The sequence below is a fragment of the Maniola hyperantus genome, chromosome 4 (genome assembly GCF_902806685.2).
Source record: "Maniola hyperantus chromosome 4, iAphHyp1.2, whole genome shotgun sequence".
NCBI classification, from domain to species: Eukaryota; Metazoa; Arthropoda; class Insecta; order Lepidoptera; family Nymphalidae; genus Maniola; species Maniola hyperantus.
The window spans coordinates 8,893,746-8,913,712 of NC_048539.1; the positions used below are offsets into that span (position 1 = coordinate 8,893,746).

At 36.8% G+C, this 19,967-nt stretch overlaps 2 protein-coding genes and 1 long non-coding RNA gene across 6 annotated transcripts in view; 2 read left to right on the forward strand and 1 right to left on the reverse strand.

Annotated features, from left to right (window-relative positions):
- LOC138402270 (uncharacterized) overlaps window positions 1-19,967 on the forward strand; it is a 229,087-nt gene that overhangs the window by 42,448 nt on the left and 166,672 nt on the right. The gene's annotated exons all lie outside the window — the stretch shown is intronic.
- LOC117996793 (basic salivary proline-rich protein 1-like) lies at window positions 1,352-16,780 on the forward strand. Of its 4 annotated transcripts, XR_011236687.1 has the most exons (10): window positions 1,354-1,662; window positions 1,759-1,961; window positions 3,305-3,424; window positions 4,188-4,377; window positions 4,900-4,986; window positions 5,643-5,711; window positions 6,410-6,529; window positions 7,834-7,958; window positions 15,054-15,172; window positions 16,137-16,780. XR_011236687.1 is itself a non-coding variant. In XM_069498330.1 (9 exons), the coding sequence occupies exons 1-9, from the start codon at window positions 1,583-1,585 to the stop codon at window positions 10,023-10,025; spliced, it is 1,005 nt and encodes a 334-aa protein (XP_069354431.1). In that variant the 5' UTR covers window positions 1,352-1,582; the 3' UTR covers window positions 10,026-10,133. The 4 variants fall into 4 exon arrangements, 3 of the variants coding, with proteins under 3 accessions (XP_069354431.1, XP_069354429.1, XP_069354430.1); XM_069498330.1 differs by lacking the exons at window positions 15,054-15,172; window positions 16,137-16,780 and adding an exon at window positions 10,000-10,133 and having other exon boundaries at window positions 1,352-1,662; window positions 4,900-4,971; XM_069498328.1 differs by lacking the exons at window positions 15,054-15,172; window positions 16,137-16,780 and adding an exon at window positions 10,000-10,129 and having other exon boundaries at window positions 1,353-1,662.
- The window catches only part of msn (serine/threonine-protein kinase msn), a 32,755-nt gene continuing 31,476 nt past the window's right edge, over window positions 18,689-19,967 (reverse strand). The window contains exon 22 of the mRNA XM_069498270.1: window positions 18,689-19,669. Coding sequence (XP_069354371.1) covers window positions 19,421-19,669 — 249 coding nt within the window. The 3' untranslated portion in view covers window positions 18,689-19,420. The remainder of the gene's footprint in view (window positions 19,670-19,967) is intronic.

Genomic DNA, 19,967 nt, shown 5'->3' on the forward strand with positions numbered 1-19,967 from the left:
AAATACGACTGCAGTACGGAACCCTCATTGCGCGAGCCTGACTCGCACTTGGCCGGTTTTTTATGATGAAAATAATCCAGTTTTTGACAATCCAGCAGTTTCTTCATCAGACAAAGGGACTAGCATTGATCCTGGTACAGGTGGTTGCATTTCTAAATCTCTCAAATCATTAACTTTGACTTTCAGATTGCTTCGCAGCTTGTTAATGTCAATGTTAAGTTGTTTTTGATCAGCTTCTAGAAGTGATTTGGTATCACTTAATTTATGTTTTATAAGAACTGAACCCACTGTGACCCAGCACTTTGTTTGGCAGGCTTTACTGATATCTCTGAGGGCTTCACGATTCTGATTTCTTCTTTTATCCAAGAGGATTATTTCACGTTTATCGTTGAGGATTTCTTCAGCTAACTTTTCTATTGAAATAAGATACTTCAAAACTTTGGCTTGGTCCATCTCGGTCATCCATATAATACACTGGCTTTGTTATAAATTTTAGTTTTTTAGTTCAATTTGGGTTCTTCTTTAATCTGATCAGCACCCTCGTGGCACCCTCTACAGCAGCAGCACCCATAGAGTAGGATGCATTGGCAGCACCCACAGACCAGGCAGCACCTGTATATTCTTTTGTACTCTGTGCTGTGGGTGCAGTGAACTGCTGTGCACCGACCAGAAATAAAAGCTGCTGTGTCCTATTTTCTAGGAGAAGGTATTTATTCTGAGGTTTGATTATTTAAACTCAATTTAAACTGGTCAACGCTGCATCATAGTAGATAATCTATGGCCACAGACCAATAACATATAGGATAATCTATGGCTGCATCAAAGAGTATATAATCACCACAGACCAGTAATTCGTAGATAATCACTACAGTAGATAATCTATGCACTACGCGCTGCATTATACAGTGCGACAAGGCCACCAAGGCTCTCTTCTCTCTTGGCACTTCAATGACATTGATAGGGGGGCGCTGTTGGAGAACAAAGGCTTAGAATCATAGAGATAGCTTAGAATATTCAAACAAGAACAAAGGGGACACTTGACGGCAACGTTAGTTCCGTTTTTCGCCACGTGCCAAGATAGTCTGAATGCGTAGATAGAGTAATAAAAGTAGATGCAGGAACGTTTGCTTTCTCATTCGCACTAAAAAGAGAGCACAGATGAAGTTATTAATGTGATAAACAGAGACGCAGCTAACCTATTTTTTGTCCCTTATCGTCTAACTGGTTTTTTTCAAGAATACAAACAAGAAGTTGCAAAACAAACTTTGAGAATTTTTGGCGTATTTCTCATGAGTATATAAGCATAGAGTAAAGTAATATAGACTGAAATTAAAGACTTTATTCTCTTTGGCCGCGGGCCGCCGCGCCATTTATTGCCGCCATTTTGAGTAGCGTCAAGAGAGAGTGCCGGTGAGAGAGTGGTCGAAGTTCGAGCGGTCAAAGGAAACGATTACGGATAACCTTAAAGTTATATTTTATTGTAATGAAGTTTTACATCAGAATAAAGTAAAACCAGCAAATGAACTGATTGAGAATTGATTTATAACTAAGAGATTCATTATTGTACAGTAAGAGTTCCATCATGGAAGGCCCAAATCGTGGATTCCGAGGTGGAGGACGCGGAGGCCCTCGCGGTCGTGGTGGTTTCGAGATGCGTGGAAGGTAAGTAAAAGGATAAGGAAGATTGTAGGTAGTTTTATAGGCTAATTTAACTGGAACATTTTGCAAGTTTTCTCATTGTCTTCATTTTTTTAATAGGGGTGGCGGACTTGGAATGCGAGGCCGTGGTGGTGGAGGCCTTCCTCCTAGAGGGGGTGGTCCACCTCGTGGAGGACCACGTGGCTTCCGAGGAGGACCGATGCGCGGTGGTGGGGCCGAAAGAGGCGGGAGATTCCCTCCAGGGCCTCAGGGACCGGGACCTCATCCTGTACCTACAATAGAATCTCGAGGACCCCCACAAAGTAATAATTTACAGTAATCGACTTCAGGATTCAGAATCAGATTCTTGTGAATGTTGTCCATAAAACAAGCCAAGGTAGGCTCGAAATCCCAATGTACACACTCGGTAATCTTAATCTACACTTCTACACTAATATTATAAAGAGGAAAACTTTGTTTGTTTGTTTGTTTGTTTGTTTGTTTGTTTGTTTGTTTGTTTGTTTGTTTGTACTGAATAGGCTCAAAAACTACTGGACCGATTTTAAAAATTCTTTCACCATTCGAAAGCTACATTATCCACGAGTAACATAGGCTATATTTTATTTTGGAAAAAAATAGGGTTCCGTAAGATATTTGGGTTTTTCGGACACAAGGTGTAAAAAATCAACCAGAAAAGTTACTTATTTTGCGTACGCTGCCTAAACTATAAAAGATAGAACCATAAAATGTTCTAATTAATTGTAGATCTTATAAATATCTACAAAAAAGTCCGCGACACACTATACCCATCTATGTCGAGTGAGGCACAGCAACCATTTTTTTATTTAAAAATCTTGAATTTTTTTTGGACTACATTTAAACGCGTTTATTTTACTCATGCTATTAATCCTTATCAAAATAAATGATTTCATCACTAAGAACAGTTTATGGAGATAATATTTGGTCTTTGAATGATTAAAATTGGACGTTTGGTTTTGAAGTTATGGCGAAATTAAAATATTACGATTTCTGCTGCACGGCCCGTTGTATATTATATAAAGAGGTAATGTCGTTAAGTTTGTTTGTAGGGGGTAATCTTTAGAACTACTGAACCGATTTTAAAAATTCTTTAACCAGTAGAAAGCTACATTATTCCTGAGTGACATAGGCTATACGGGATCTTTAAAAACCTAAATCTACGCGGGCGAAGCCGCGGGGATCAGCTAGTAACAAATAAACTCTGTGCTATTTTAGAAATGACTATGTTAAATATTTTTTATAGAGATAAAAAATATTTAATATAGTTATTTCTAACATAATAAAGATGTGTAGATGTAAGAAAGAGTTCTTACAGCCACACATCTTTATTATGTTATTAATTATGATTACACCTTTGTGTATTTGTAATTCCACAGTAATTGTAGTTAATGGCATGTCACTTATTAAGATGTCATGAAATTCTGCTAATTTACACTAGGTTTCTGATCATATGCAAATGTATAGCTATAGTGTGCGACAGTTTGAAATGGCAATCGGGATATGAGGCGGGGGAAGCCCCGCACATCAGCACTCGCCTGTACCGGGTTAGCGCAGGGGGTCCCCACTTCGATTGCCATCTCAACCTGTAACAATGATAATATGATTTATTGGTGTAAAATCTATTTAGGAGGGGGCTTCAACAACAACAGAGGTGGCCCGGGTGGCATGCGAGGCAGAGGCGGCCGGGGAAGAGGAGACTTTGGGCCTCGCACTGATAGGGGAGGTCGTGGAGGGATGCCAATGAGAGGTAAACTTATATGAAAACTTTTGTAATCTATTTCTGTATTAAATCATGGTCAGGCTGTGTACTTCCTGTTTCAGTCTACCAATTCTAACTAATTCCTGTTTCAGTCTTATTTTGTTCGCTATACATACAAAATATATTAAAAGCAAGAATTCATCACCAAAAAAAAATGGATATCTTTAAAAACAACTGTTTCGAAAAAGAATGCTACATTGGAGCAAGGGTTTGAGTTAGATTTAAGGTTGGGTTCTATGTAACAACCTCTTTTTACGGTTTCGTACCTCAAATGGAAAAACTGAACCCTTATAGGATCACTTTGTTGTCTGTCTGTCAAGAAACCTACAGGGTACTTCCCGTTGACCTAGAATCATGAAATTTGGCAGGTAGGTGGATCTTATAGCTGGCATTAGGGGAAAAATCTGAAAACCGTAAATTTGTGGTCACATCACACAAAAAAATTAAATTGTGGTCATAAACTAATAATTAGTGTTTTCAATTTTATAACTATATTATCAAGTGGGGTATCATATGAGAGGGCTTTACCTGTGCATTCTAAAAGAGATTTTTTTTTTAATGCATCATAGTTTTTGAACTATCGTGCAAAATGTCAAAAAAATACCACTAGCACCTTCGTTGCGCGAGTCTGACTCGCACTTGGCCGGTTTTTTAAACATTTCTTATGTTTTTATTGCAATAACTCCTAACTATTCATAAAGTACAAAGGCAACAGGTGGACGGCAGAATGATAGTTGTTTCAACTCGTCAGGTCGAGGCGGCAGAGGGGGAGGCCCACCGACGGGGGGCCCGCACGGCGCGCCCGCGCCCGCTCCCGGCGCCCACAGCGCGCCGCCGCGCCCCGCGCCGCACCCAGCGCCACCCGGTCCGCAAGCCGCGCCCTTCAAGCGAGGCGGAGGACCACCACATGGCGGCCCTGGAGGACCACCGAAACGCGGAAGGTATTACCACAAAATACTGACTACCTCCGACAATTTATCGTCGCCTACATTGTTACAGCACGGCTGGTGTCACTCAGTTCTCACCTTGTTGTTACGTAAGCGAGAACTGACGTGACTCATGTTGCTTATGTTAAGCGCTGTCCTTGACGTGCTCGATTGGTTTCGCTCAGAACTAGGCCTTGCTCAAGTCTACTTCATTGTTTTTTTATTGAGTGCTCTTTACCTATCAATACTTTGTAGTTAACTGCTTAGTTAACATATTGTACTTATATTCTTTATTAGCTGTTGCCCGCGAATTCTCACGTGTGGATTTCGGCTTTTATTTTCCGGGATAAAAAGTAGCCTATGTCACTCTCCAGGTCTTCAACTAAGCCCATGCAAAAAAAATCACGGCAGTCTGTCGAGAGCAAATGTTATAAACAAAACTTATTATAAGTTTAAAAAATAGACAGTTTTTGGAGTAGTAGATAGAATTTGCTGTATTGTAAATGTTGTTTTTGCAAATGTCACGTTTTTGTGTAGGTTCGAAGGGCCACGCGGCGGACGGCCAGCGGGCTACCAGCCACCAGCTGCCCATGCTCCGCCAGCCAACGGGTACGAGCCATCTGCGTATGTATAGAATACCGTTATGATACTGTAGATAAACTTAAGAGAATTATGGTATGGAGCAACGCTGCAGTCTAAACAGCAGCAGCAGCTGCTGCTATCCATCTTAACTATCAGGACTATTATGAGGTACTACCTGTTTAAACTGCACTGAAAGCGCGACTACACCGCGGCTTACATTCATTCAAATAAATCGTGTAAATAATTGAAAATCGCCCAAGTGCGAGTTCGAATCGCACGAAGGGTTCCATACGATCCTACAAAAAATAACACTTTTTAATTATCATGGCAGCTATTGTTTATATTGTTATAGCGGCAATAGAAATACACATTCTGCGACAACTCGTATCTATTAAGGTTCACGAGATACAGCCCACAGACAGACAGACGGATGGATGGATGGGCATGTTATAGGGTCCCTAATAGGCTTGTTTGAATATACAATACAGCAAAAAGCACTGCAGCTATTGAGTGCAACCTTAATGTTTGATGATGCAAACTTCCATTTTGTTAGAATTATAATATGATGATCCAAGTTCTTGATAGGAATGTGCCGTCTGATACACACATGACGCTATAAACCCCACTGATGTTATTTGAGATGGACCGCTAACACTGCTTATCAAGATATACTTTCTTATACACTTGTGTAAATCCAGGCACACCGGGTACCAGCCCTACGAACAGCCGCCGGCAGATCCGTACGCGCCACAGTCGTACGGCTCAAGGTATAGTACTGCACAGAAGGTTTCTCATGGAAAATGATTTTCCAAATTTTTACACTTTATAATAATAGTCTTTTATTTTCCAATAAATATAACAAAACACTTAAACTTTTTCTTAAACATAGTTATTACTTAATTATATTATATTCAAACTTAATAAATTAAGAATCTTAATTTTCACACTTACAGTAATTATTAATTTAATTAGCAAGTCTTACATAATAATATGAAAAAATTCATGTGACTTTTCACATGTGGAATGGCCAATTTCTAAATAATAGTACCTTATAGTACGCGCGATTGCCGTCTCGAACTTTCACGGACTATAACTTTAATAAAAGGGTTGAACTTACACCCATGAAGGTCAGGGTCACATCAGAAACATCAGAGACAACATCAATTTTGACAAGATCAAAAGTATGATAAAAACTAATTCTCTTTTTTGGTCCTCCATAAGTTGTATCTTTGTCACTTACCAACAGGCGTGATTACATCCAAGCTAAATATTTTTTTAAAATATCTTTGTAACTCTTCAAGTAACAACTCAAACATCAAAACCTGTAAATAACATGATGAAACTAAAAATAGGAATTGCCGTCTGATACTTAGATGCAGATATCTAACAGCCTGATTTTAACTCTTTATAATAAAAAAATAGAGATATATAAGAGGGCCGACTGAAGCATCTGTCATTGTTTCAGCTCATATCAAGGAAACTACTCTCAGACACCGGCGCAGACTGGTTCCACATACAACTCAGGCTATGGCTCCAATTACGGGTACTCCAGTGGCGGCCAGGGCTATGAAAATGAGGCCTATGGGTAAATGTAATTTAAATCTATTTATATAAAAGGAAGTGCTGACTGAATGACTGACTGATTGACTGATCTATCAACGCACAGCTCAAATCACTGAAAGGATCTGGCTGAAATTTGGCATGCAGATAGCTATAATGACGTAGGCATCCCCTAAGAAAGGATTTTTGAAAATTCAATCCCTAAGGGAGTAAAATAGGGGCTTGAAAGTGGTGTAGTCCACGCGGATGAAGTCGCGGGCATAAGATATAGGTTATAAGATTTAGGTTTTTAATAACTTTGATTAACTTTGGTTATCGCTTGCTAATCGAAGGTCGGGGGTTTGATCCTGGGCCCGCACGACTAACTTTTCAGAGCTATGTGCGTTTTATGAAAAATAAATATCACTTGCTTTAACAGTGAAGGAAAACATTGTGAGGAAATCTGCAGGCCTGAGAGTTCTCTATAATGTTCTCAAAGGTGTGTGAAGTCTGCCAATCCGCACATAGACTATGGCCAAAACCCTTCTCATTTGAGAGAAGATCCGTGCTCTGTAGTGAGCCGGTCATGGGTTGCTCATGATGATGATGATGATGAACTCTTTGATTTAGTGGGATAAAATGGCGTCAGTTTTGTCGCCCGTTGCGCGGGCTTCTAGATAGGCCTCCAGTTCCTAGTACATATGATCGCGCCCTTTCGTGTAGAATGGACGCACGTTGACGAAAATCATTTCGATACGGATTTATATTTTACTAGCGACCCGTCCCGTATTTGCACGGATAGCTTATTACAATTTTCGTAGGGATCTCTAATTGTTAAAAAAAAAAATACAGCATAATATGTCACTCAGGGATAATGTAGCTTTCTACTGGTGAAAGAATTTTCAAAATCGATTCAGTACTCGTAGTTCTAGGGATTACCCCTCACAAACAAATTTACAAACTTTACCTCAATATATTAGTATAGATTGATGAAATCCAAATGATTTTATACACATTCTAAAATAATTGAAAACCTTAGTTTATCATTTTGTTTTCTTTTTGGATGCAATATAACAATCATTCCATACGTCAGTCTTAGCATCTCTTACTAGTTATTTAGGTGTAAATTCTGTTTGCCTCTGCGTCGTCTTTTATAGCGAACGGTAGAGGAGCCGCTCACATGCAACACTAACGTCCATCTCTGAACTGAGCCGGCAGTATGCATGCCCTGCTCACGTTCGTCGAACGCCGTACCACAGTATAAAGAAAGAGAGAGATGCTACCAACGCGCGCTGAACGCAACGCCAAGCGCCCAGTGTGTACTAGCTCATAGAGATGTGTTTGTTTCAGTGGCGCGGGCGACGCGGGCTACGGCGCGGGCGAGGCGGCGTACGGCGCCGCGCCCGCCTACGACTCGTACTCGCAGCCCGCCTACAGCTCCTACCAAGCGCCGCAGCCCCAGTACAACAACTACGGTAAGCACCGCGCCCGTTCGCACTAGCCTCGGCACACGCGTCGTGCTCATTACTGTTACAGTCAATATCAGGAGCCGGTGAACAAAACGAATGCGCTTCTGATCATAGTTTTTGAAGTCAAGTGAAGAATCTTTAGGCGCGTTGGGTGATTTTGGAATGGGTAAAAACTTCAAGGTTGCGTCACCGTTGGTACCGGTGGTAATGTTAATTGTATATCTGTTGTAAAAACTAATGTTAATGGTTTTATTTTACAAACTATGAAATTAAAATTTTTGATACTACAATTATTTTATCACTTATACTTTCATAGTTTTAAATTTTCACTTCTGTCAGCAGTCTCCACTGACTGCATTTTTTTAATAACCCGACATTTTGACTCAATGAATGCAAATCTGAACTTATTTCCAAGCAAAACAGCCTAAAACCGTGCAGTGCTAGAGTCCAAAGTTCGTGATTTTGATTACTGAATACAAGTCTGAACTCATTTCAAAGAGAAACTTGATATTTCATTCAAAACTACAGTTACAGTAAAATTGCAATAGTATTCATTTAGCGTTTTGATTGTGTAAAATTTAATTTCGTGGATTGTTTTGTTCCCCAGCTCCTCATATTGTTATAAAGACGCGTTTGCTGTGGTGCTTATAGGGCCAACACTTACCATCGCGCCTCTCACACCCTACAATGTTGAACATACCAGTTCAACAGCTCAATACTTAAGTTCTAAGTTAATGCTGATTGCTTATTAGGCTATTTTTATTATTAGCACTGAAAATGCGAGTCCTTATTTGAGCGGTTTTAGATTAGCGTAGGCTTTGCGTTGATGTGATAACATGTCTATTTTTGTAGTACGTCTGATGTGAACAACTGATGATGTTATTCATATTTTCAATACTGAAAAAACATACAGTGTGAGCTGTAATGTCTGATCAACATTAAAGCTCATATTTTTATGTCAAACTGTGTTGCTATGGGTGAAAAATGCAGTGTAATGAAATTTATGCTTTGCTAGATTACACAGCATTTGTCAAGATACTATTAGGGATAGACCTTCGTAGATTAATCTGTACAATATGGTCTGAAAGAATTGATATATCGATTTTGTGCCAGTCACCTGTACACTGTACAGGCTTAAGATCGGCATAGTTCTATTACAAAACTGTGTAAATCGACCTGTCTCCAGTTGTCTGTACTAACATGTATAGCCTACTTTAGGTTTCACTTCTGTTTAATTATAAAGGAACAGGTTATATAAAAATTTTATAAGTGTCTTGATCGACACGTTATGCTAGGTCGTGAGAATTTTTAGAACATTTAGGTTAAGTAAATAGGTAGATCAACATAACTTAGCCATTTCGCATACCACCTTTATATAAAGGGCTATAATTATATAATATATTTTTAGTGAAAACATTGAAAATGTTCCTTACATTTTCATTGTTTTCTAGATTTCAATTCTAAAACCAAACCGGCTGCACCTACTGCAAACTCTCTCAGGCAGAGTTACAATATTCAATGACATTCATTACAAATGTGCAAGATTTCAAATGTTGAACACAGAATTGTTTAAACTCTCTTAGGCAGTTACAATATTCAATGACATTCATTACAAATGTGCAAGATTTCAAATGCTGAACACAGAATTGTTCAAACTCTCTTAGGCAGAGTTACAATATTCAATGACATTCTTTACAAATGTGCAAGATTTCAAATGTTGAACACAGAATTGTTCAAACTCTCTCAGGCAGAGTTACAATATTCAATGACATTCATTTTAAATATGCAAGGTTTCAAATGTTGAACACAGAATTGTTCAAACTCTCTCAGACAGTTACAATATTCAATGACATTCATTACAAATGTGTAAGATTTCAAATGTTGAACACAGAAATTGTTCACTCTCTTAGGTAAAGGAACAATTTTCCAAAGTATAGTCTTGAAATATCTTTTGAAAACCAAAGAAAATGAGACTTTAAGATTTTTGTATATTATGTAATGAAGTATATTTTATGAATGAAAATAAATCATAGTATTATAATTATAGGTCGTCAACAACGGCGATACGACTAGGAACACAAGACGTCGATATATTTCAGGCGTTAAAGGCGGAGTATCAAATACTTTGTCTAGGACAAAAAAACAAAATTTATGTTTAATTAATATCGAAAACTTTACTAATAAACGTAATATTAAACAGTTTTCATATTAATTCAGAGGAAACACAATTTTGACCATAGTGTTATATTGGCATAAGTTCTTGGTTCAAGTTCATACCACGTTTATTACTATCCTCTAAATGTTTGAATTAGACAAAAATATGCTCAGTTTGTAGTTAAATAAACATTTTGAGCTGCCTGTATTTGCGGTGTCTCGAGAAGGAGAAGTAGTTAAATAGGGATCAAATTCCATTTAACCAAATAACTAGAGTGAGGTTGCTGACTCATTTTAGAGTATCTAGTGATAATGATATTAAGTTTTTTATTTTAAGTAAAAATAATTTGAGAAGACCAGATAATCTTTGGTTGAAAAATCTTGTATGGAAAGTTATACAAATAACGTACATACATATGATGTATGTGAAAACACTTCGCATACAGAGTGCATAAAGGTGTATATACATATAATGGTATTAATTTAAATAGACGCTCACATAGAAATAGAAAAATATCACTAAAAATTTATTCAGTAATGACTTATATAGATATATAATATGTGTGTGTTTGATGTATTTTTTATAAATACGATGTAAGAAGATCAATACACAGGTTTCCTGTATCATATTTGTTGCACGTTTCGTAATGTTAATAAAAACATTTTATTTAGTGAAATAAATAAGAATAGGGAATAATTATGACATAGCTAACAAAAAATAAAAATATGTATTGCACGAAGTATAAAGTGATAAATACATTTTACTATTGATAAAAAATAATTAATATAGGTAAAACATGTAAAACATAATGTGGAATTTGAGATAAATATATTGGTAAAACTTCCCAAGACAATAAAAAAGAAATATATAATATATGCACATTGTTACAGAGTTATTAAAAAAACCACTTTTGCAAGTTTTGGTAAGACTATTGGTAAGGCCAAGGGGTTTAGTAGCAATAAAACTTTCGGAAGCCAAGAAATCACTTGTATGTCACTTGCACCGTGTAAAAACTTACAGAAAGTCGATTTCAGCAAGTTTAAATGGCTGAAACTTGCAGAAAATGACATTGACATGACAATAAAATTACAGTTACCTTCTGCAAATTTTGTCTGGTGTGACGCTTCGGCCGTGGCCAGCAAATTTTGTTTGGTATGAGGCTTCAGCCCGTGGCCAGCTACCAACTTTCCGCCTTACCGTACCGATTAAGGTGTGCCGCCAAACGATTTATAATTCCAGAGGTGCTGTGTAGAAACCGATATAGGTTTAAGAAACTGCTATACCCCTTCCAAGTTAGTCTGCTTCTATCTTAGACTGTGTCATCACTTACCACTAAAGTGTCAGTCAAGCAGTCAAGGGGTAATTTGTAATCAAATAAAAAAATATTTTTAGTGGATACTTAGAAAAACTATCGACTGCAGACATAATTTTATAGTTGAAATACAAGTGAAAAAGAGGCTTGTTCATTGATTTCGATATAGCATTGATGACAGCTATGCAATCTCAATTTTATATATAGTCCGTACAAAATGACTCCTCACGCGCCATATTAACTTTATGGGTCAACTGTCATGTCAAAAGTACGGTTCTCCTTTAAAATAAGCAATTTGATACAAAAAGTTAAAATGGCGCGTGACTGTGAGGAGTTAAATTTTACGCGGTATATCTATTATAAAGTATATGTATCGTATAGAAAAAAATAAGAGCTTTAACAGTAGGTAACATACTAAATAAGGATTAGAAATCTTATGAATAGCTGTATTAGCGAAATCCTTCTGAACCAAAGGTTTTATTAATACACATGCATTTCTTTTAATCACATTAAGCATAGCATCAATATTTGTTACTTGTTTGTATTACAGGCAGTTGGTGATCTCTTTGAGTCGTAAGAAAAACTAAGAAAATCTATACAGAACCCTAACTATAGATAAGCTGGATCAATTTATATGAAGCATTATAATGGATGCTTGAATGTCATAATGAGGAATATTGTTATTATAAAACGATCTGTGTAACTTTTTGTTTAAATTATTATTGACTCTAGTATAATAATGACGATGTGACTAAAATATGGTAAAATGTCATAAGGAGAAGCTGAGCATAAATATGAATTTCATTTAAGACACAAAGATAAATTAATTTTCCGAATACATTTTGTATTAAAACATTTATTAGTAACCAATGGTATGTAAAAAGTATACCATGCTTAGAAATAAGGAACTTATAATTTAATAAAATTAAATGCTACAATTAATTGCGTACTTTTTTATTGCCTTGAAAATCTCTAAAAAGACAAAAGAAAAGATATACATACTATGACAAAATTTATTTAAGTACTTTATTGAAATAAAATGGTGTTTATAAACACCAAAGAGCCAAAAAGAAGGGGTAATAAGATTAAAGGCAAAAAACTAACCTGACAAGTGTTTAGAAATATATGAGTAATTTAGCAAAAACATTTTACACATAAATTATTGTTCTTGAAATTTAAGTAAAAAACTAACCTGCTAAGCGTTTAGAAATATATTATGAGTCTGGTTTAGCAAGATAAATATTTTATGTAAAAATTGTTCTTGGAATTTAAGTTACAAAAATGTATCTGCAAAGTGTTTAGAAATACAATAATTATGAGTCTGATTTAACAAAGTAAACATTTTATAAAAACAATAATCTTGTAAATGATTGAACAAGGCTCAACAGATACATTACACATAATAATTAAAGTTTTAAAATAAGCCTGTACTAATTTTGGTAGGTACAAATAGTGGAATCAGCCTATAGAAATTAATAGATAGAAATCAAAAAAGAAAACCGACAGAAATAATACTCTTCGTTTCTCTTTCGAACTAAAAAATATCTTGGATGACCAAGAATTGACGATTGAAACCATATAACTAGGATACTTGGTTTGAAAATGGCTACTCTATTCAAGGCTTCAAATGTAGCAAAAACAGAACATCTTTTAAAACAAACAAACGTCTCACGTTTCATTCCGGATTAGGTCACTTTTGTGACAAAAGGTAACAATTTATATATCACTACTTATTTTTACTGTTCTACTGTAAATCTATTTTATTTTTTCAGGTTATAAAATGTAGATTGCATTTTTTATTTACTTTACAAAGAAACTAGGTATAATCTCTCAGTAATGTTCTTATAATGTAGAGTGTATAATATTATATTAACCCTTTGTTTAGACTTGTAATATTTTCTGGTTTAATCAATTATAAAATTTTACTCACTGTCACTGTGTCACTTTGTAAAAGTAGTTGAAATTATTTTATGTGACTTTTTTTACACAGAACAGCAGGATTGATTACGCGCAATAGTTTTAATATCAATCGGATCAGAACCGAATAATCATATCAAGTATATGAGTCATGCACCAGATATAATAGCCGAGTCATTAGTGTACTAAGATGCAATTCTAGCACAAGCTTCGCGAGCAGCACGACAGATCTAGCGAGAGTAGTCTTTACTACTTCGAAGATATAGTATAGTTATGAAATGCAGGTAATCATTGCTTCATATATTAATAATTTAGATATATTTAGATAGAATGCGTTATTTTAAATTTAAATTTTAGTTTTAAGGCATCCATGACAAATGAACCAATACTGAATGAGAAAAGAAAACGTTGAAGATGCACAGTATCGTAATCATGCTGATTTTATTTTAATATAATTAATGTCTTAGTGGAGAAATAATTTAAGACAATTAGAATAGTGGTATCAAAAATATAAATTGCAAATGCAATGCAGCATAAATTAGGGTAATGAAAAAAGGGAGGCCTGTCTTTGCCTCCCTAGGGTTATGGCTATCCTTAATGTTCCTGATAACTAATTTTTATTTAAAGATTTGACATGCTCATGAATGGATAAGGCATAAAATACACTTTTAACAAAAAGTGCATATCGTATAGAAAAATACATAAGATTAAGATAATTTGAAGAGTAAATATATAAGATTTAAGTATGATGGAAATTAAATTTCTGGTTGATATCACTTGAATGTAAAAGAAACAGTGGCAAAACAAAACTTCTATGTGATGAACATATAAAACTATAAGTGAGTAGATAACAAATTCTACCTGTGTGTTGTCAATACACTGAGATTATTAAAATAATTAGTTTATTGTAAGAACAATAATAACAATCGAACCGAGTATAAAATATGATAGAATGCGTACTATGCATAAATCAATTAATATGTAAAGTGCATTAGAACCAAAATAAAACAATGGGTACAGAAACGATTCCGAAGTTAAATGTTTATTGGTACTGATTCTGAGTACAACTAAATTTTAGAGTATTCACATCCTCTTCTTACTTATATAATATGAAAAGGACAGACACAGTTTGACAGCTTTAAATTTAATTTAGACCTCATAAACCTCGTGACTAAAGCTAAGTTTATAGGTAGGAGACGAGAAATAGTAATTTTTCTTCTGGAGATGAGTTCACAAAATGGCTAAAGAAAATTACAGCCTGATATGAACATCTTAAGTTTTGGCTCTCTGTACTAAATGCCTAACTGAAAATTTTATAAAAATACTAGAAAATATTTTTTTCTAACTGGAGCATTCACATACATATCATAATGTACATCGACATTTAGAATTATCTCTGTCGTTGAGACCGACAAAACGTCATATAGGTATGAGTGACAGAGACAACGCTCTACAAAGCCGAAATGTCATCCTAAAGGCCGATATCCATTATTTTCTGCCGCGTACTGTACTGTTGACGACCGTTTCCTATGTTATAAAGTAATACAAATAGGTTTTAGTTTTATACATTAGATTAGATAATAAATAAAAAAATATAACTCATCATCGAATTACTGATGTAGGTAATTGAGTTTAATAACGTTTTATTTAAGAATTTTAGTATATTATTCATGTAAATATTTACCCATTTTATATTGATGTTATTCTAAACTTTCAGAATATGGGTGAAACTAACATATACATAAAAAACTATTCAAGATACACCTGTCACAACCTCACAACTCGTCATCAAATACAAGTGACGTCATGCTGGACGTCATCAGAAATAAAATAGAGGTAAGTATTTTACAATATATTAGGCATTATAAGTCCCGCAAATTGCGCTGGAACCATGTCTCATTAACATCAAAATGATGTCATTTTGACGTCAGCTGAAATAAAAATATACCATCAGATCGTAACTTCAGTCTAGTGCTTACGTCACTAAAATGGCGGCCACGCGCATTAGGGATTCGTTTCGCTACGGATGTCGCGCAGCTTGTGGCCGTCTAGACACTTTCTATCCATACTAATATTATAAATGCGGAAGTGTGTCTATCTGTCTGTCTGCCTGCCTCCTTGCTTTTCACAGCCCAACACTTTAACAGATTTTCATGAAATTTGGTACAGAGTTAGCTTACATCCCGGGGCTACTTTTTATCCCGGGAAATCAATGAGTTTACACAGAATTTTTAAAACTCTAAATTCGCGTGGAAGAAGTCGCGGACATCTTCTATTTGGTAGAGACAGCTTGCGTTCCGGAAACGTACCTACAGGTCGAGATGGCAATCAGAGAGGGAACGCCCCGCACACCCGCACAGGTAGCGCGGGTGTGCGGGGCGTCCTTCCGCCTCACATCCCGATTGCGATCTCAACCTGTCGCGGACTATACATAGGCAACTATTATCCAGGAAAATCAAAGAGCTCTGACGGAATTTTTGAAAACCTAAATCCACGCGGATAAAATCGCAAGCATCATCTAGTTACTTATACCCTTATTATAAATGCAAAAGTGTGTTGGTTTATTGGTTTGTCCTTCAAACACGTCGCAACGGATCGACGTGATTTTTTGCATGGCTATAGTCAAAGACCTGGAGAGTGACATAGGCTACTTTTTATCCCGGAAACTTACGAGTTCCCACGGGATTTTCAAAAACCTAAATCCACGCTGACGAAATCGCATGTAGCAGCTACTATGTACTCAATAAAGATTAATGTATTTTGTAACTTTTCAATGAACATACATATTTTTTGCACTTAGGTCATACGACTTGCAGCTGTCCAGTGTCCGGGATGGCCAGTCGTCCAACATTACGTCTGCGATACGCAACAGGGCCTGGAGCACCTACTGTGATAAATATAGGTTTCGGCATGATTCTAGAGTTATAAATTTACTTGCGCATATATACATCGTCTACTCGCTCTATAAATCATCATTGTGTGCGCGGTAGACTGCACGAAGTCGTGCGGTAAGGGTAACCAATGCGGGAGGTATTATGACGTGATAAAATTATCACGGACACTACCCCGGTAATGAGACCCAAAATATAACTTCTGCGCAATTCTAGGTCGTGCCTTTAGTATCTTGCCGATACAGGACCTATATTTGAAGCGCGCGAACCCACCGCCCGTTGGCTCCTATTCAGTCGGGGCTATAGTGCGCACAAAACAAATAGTCCAATCTAAAGTTGCAGCATGAGGCCTTGTAGACTAAGGATTATATACATAAGCCCAGCTGAGATCGGTTTTTGTACAATGCGCAGTCATACGCCTCGTGTTCAGATTGGACTACTTGTTTTGCGCGCACTATACCACGTGTGATAAATTCAGATTTAAGTTTTTTAACTGATGTTTTTTCCTAGACATTATAATAAACGACTAAATAAATATCATTATTAAAAGTTATACTGTAGTTTCTTTCTCTTTGTAGAAACATCGCCCACTTCCGCTCACCACCGATTACTTCAACCGTTGAGCCATTATGAACGTGCGAACTGGGTCCCAGAACTCTCGCTCGCACTTACAGGCCTTATGGAACTGGAATATAATGCTCTGGTGTTGTGTAACCGGCCAAGTGCGAGTCAGGCTCGCGCACCGAGGGTTCCGTACTACAGTCGTATTTTATCGTCATTTTGCACGATAAATCGAAACTATCTCTATACATAAAAATTAATCGCTTAATGTGTTGCTGATATCGCAAATCTCGAGAACAGCCGAACCGATTTCGCTAATTCTTTTTTTATAATATTCCTTGAAGTACGAGGACGGTTCTTACGGAAAGAAAAATTTAAAAAATTGTAAGTACTAAAAAAAATAAAGAATCGACTGTTAGGCGGTACGAAGTTATGCTAGTTATAAAAATCTGTTGAATGTACAGGTAAAGAAAGCCCTTTCATATGATACCCCACTTGGTATTGTAATGTTAAGTTGAAAATACTAATTATATTTGCTATTTTTTTGTGATGTGACGACAAATTCACGGTTTTCAGATTTTTCTCCTAATGTCTGCTATAAGACCTACCTACCTGCCAAATTTCATGATTCTGGGTCAACAAGTACCCTGTAGGTTTCTTGACAGACAGACAATAAAGTGATCCTATAAGGGTTCCGTTTTCCTTTTGAGGTACGGAACCCTAAAAAGGGTTAATTGTCGATAGTCGATGACAGGTTATAGAGCGATGAGAAACATACTTCTTGCATTTCACGAGGGCGAGGGGCTCATGCTTGTGTTTAAGTCGTGTCGGTATAAGTAAATGTCTGCGTTTGCTTACGACAGATTGGTCCAACATAACATGCTCACCCGTAATACCCCAACCGTAATACCCCAACCCCATAAACTGCGTCCGAACGGCATCTCTATCGATAATGACTTCTGCGGCATTCTCACAACCCTGACTCAGTTCGCACTTTCATAATGGCTGAATTATTAGTGAGAATTTTTTTCCCAGTAGTTCAAATATCTGCATCTTTATAAGAGCTGAATAACGGTTAAAAGAACTTTATTAAAGAACAACAAACTGATTAAATTAAAAGAAAATGAAATTTATTTAGGTATAAGTAGATAGGGGCCGATTCTCTTGTACACAATCTCTAAACTAAACTAAATTATCGGATCTAAATCTAGTGCTATCCTTTCCCGCAAGCAACATTATGAAAGGGATAGCAATAGATTTAGACGTGCCATTTTAGTTTAGTTTAGAGTTCGTGTACAACGGAATTAGCCACATATTTATATTAGCACTTTCAGTCCTGTTACTCTATCGTTCAATAGCACAGAATATGTAATAGTACCTCGGTAATTATACTCCCTTGTTCTAGTTCAGCAACTCTTCCATCCCAGTTATTGTCCTGCTGGACATTGGGATTGGCTGACCTTAATTATGGGTTTCTTGCTGCAGTAATATGTATTTCAGCCATATCTACCAATCAGAAGTGATTAAACTGCGGCAAATCCCGTTTTGTTAGGGCAAGATAACAATGCGAAAAGTTTCGCACGCACAGACCAAGCGCGAGTTTGCCAAGGGCCGAATGCTGTTCCTTGAATACCTGTAGTACGCGACAGGTCGAAATGGCAACGCCCCGCACACCCTCCGTGCTAACCCGGTACGGGCGGCGACTCCCTGACTCATAAGTCATAGTCATAACCCCGATTGCAATCTCAACCTGTAGCAGACTATACATATCATAAGAAAATTCTGAGGTTGTTAGAGAGCTAATAGGTACTCAAAGCCTATTGCTAGTGCAATAGGCTTTGAGTACCTATTAGCCATGACCAGAAATAAGAAACTTGGTTATTAAAAAATACGCACAAGTTATTTTGTTTTTTTATTGGGCTAAGGAATTTCAAATAAAAAGTCATCAAATATATAATTTTCAATATGCACAGTTACATCTTTATACATGTAAATAATATAGTACATAACAAATAAATAATAAATAGTACCAATTTTTTAGGATTTATCCATTAATAAAATTATTGCAGTTTGGTGTGATTAATATCATACACGGTGACTTGACTAAGTGCCAATTTCTTATTTAAAACTTATAGAATTGTGGGTAATTTACAGTATCTAAATCGAATTGTGTTAATTTGTAAGTTTGTCGATAATAATACAAATATGTCCAACATGGCATCAACCGTTGTGTAAACTAAATTAACAAACGCAATTACGTGTCCATGTAAATCATCACCCAACTAGCCTAGCATTATAAACAATATATGGCATAAATGATCGTTTGATTTGAATTACATTTTCTTACAGAAATTAACACCTGCAACGTAAAACCTAAGCGTATTAACTTACGAATAATTGTCAATATCAAAACATTTATCCTATAGGTTATTGCTTACTAATATAATATATTTTCAGTAGCTCGTATTGAAATTACAGTATTCAGTACAAAACGCCACATTCGTCAAAAGATAAAGATCATCGAATACGAAATTGTAATATTTGTGGATTGTCTTTTGAGCACATATCAATCTGTCATTATCACAAGTGTTTGAACTGGGCGGGGGGCGGGAGGCGGCGGGCAGCGGGCGGCCTACCAGTTGGCCATGCCGGGCTTGTTGAGCGTCATGAAGTAGATTTGGCACGACGAGCCGCCCTTGGCCGACGAGAAGAACACCTTGTCGTTGCGCTCGCACAGGAACTTGAGGCGCTGCGCCTTCTTGTGCATGAACACGCCGTCTAGGTGCCCGCTCTCCACCGAGCGGATCTCAATGGCCTTGTTGCCCCAGCCCATGATCTGCCCCGTGCCGATGTAGGCCACAGACGTGGGCATCTCGCCCCACTGAAACAAAATGCAAATAAAATCATTTATTCAAGTTGGGTATCATTCTACACTTTTTGATTGTCAAATTGTGGAATTGTAAGATTTGTTATCTCATTTGTACTATCTTATTGTAATGTTATGAAGTCCATAGATGTCCATGTTGGACATAGGTCTTTTGTAGCGACTACACGCCGGACTTGTGTGCCGCTTGAATTCAGCAGCTCCCTGCAACTCGTTTGATGTCGTCAAGCCACCTTGTCGGGAGTCTGCCAATGTTGCGCTTTGCGGTACAAGGTCGCCATTCTAGCATCTTGGG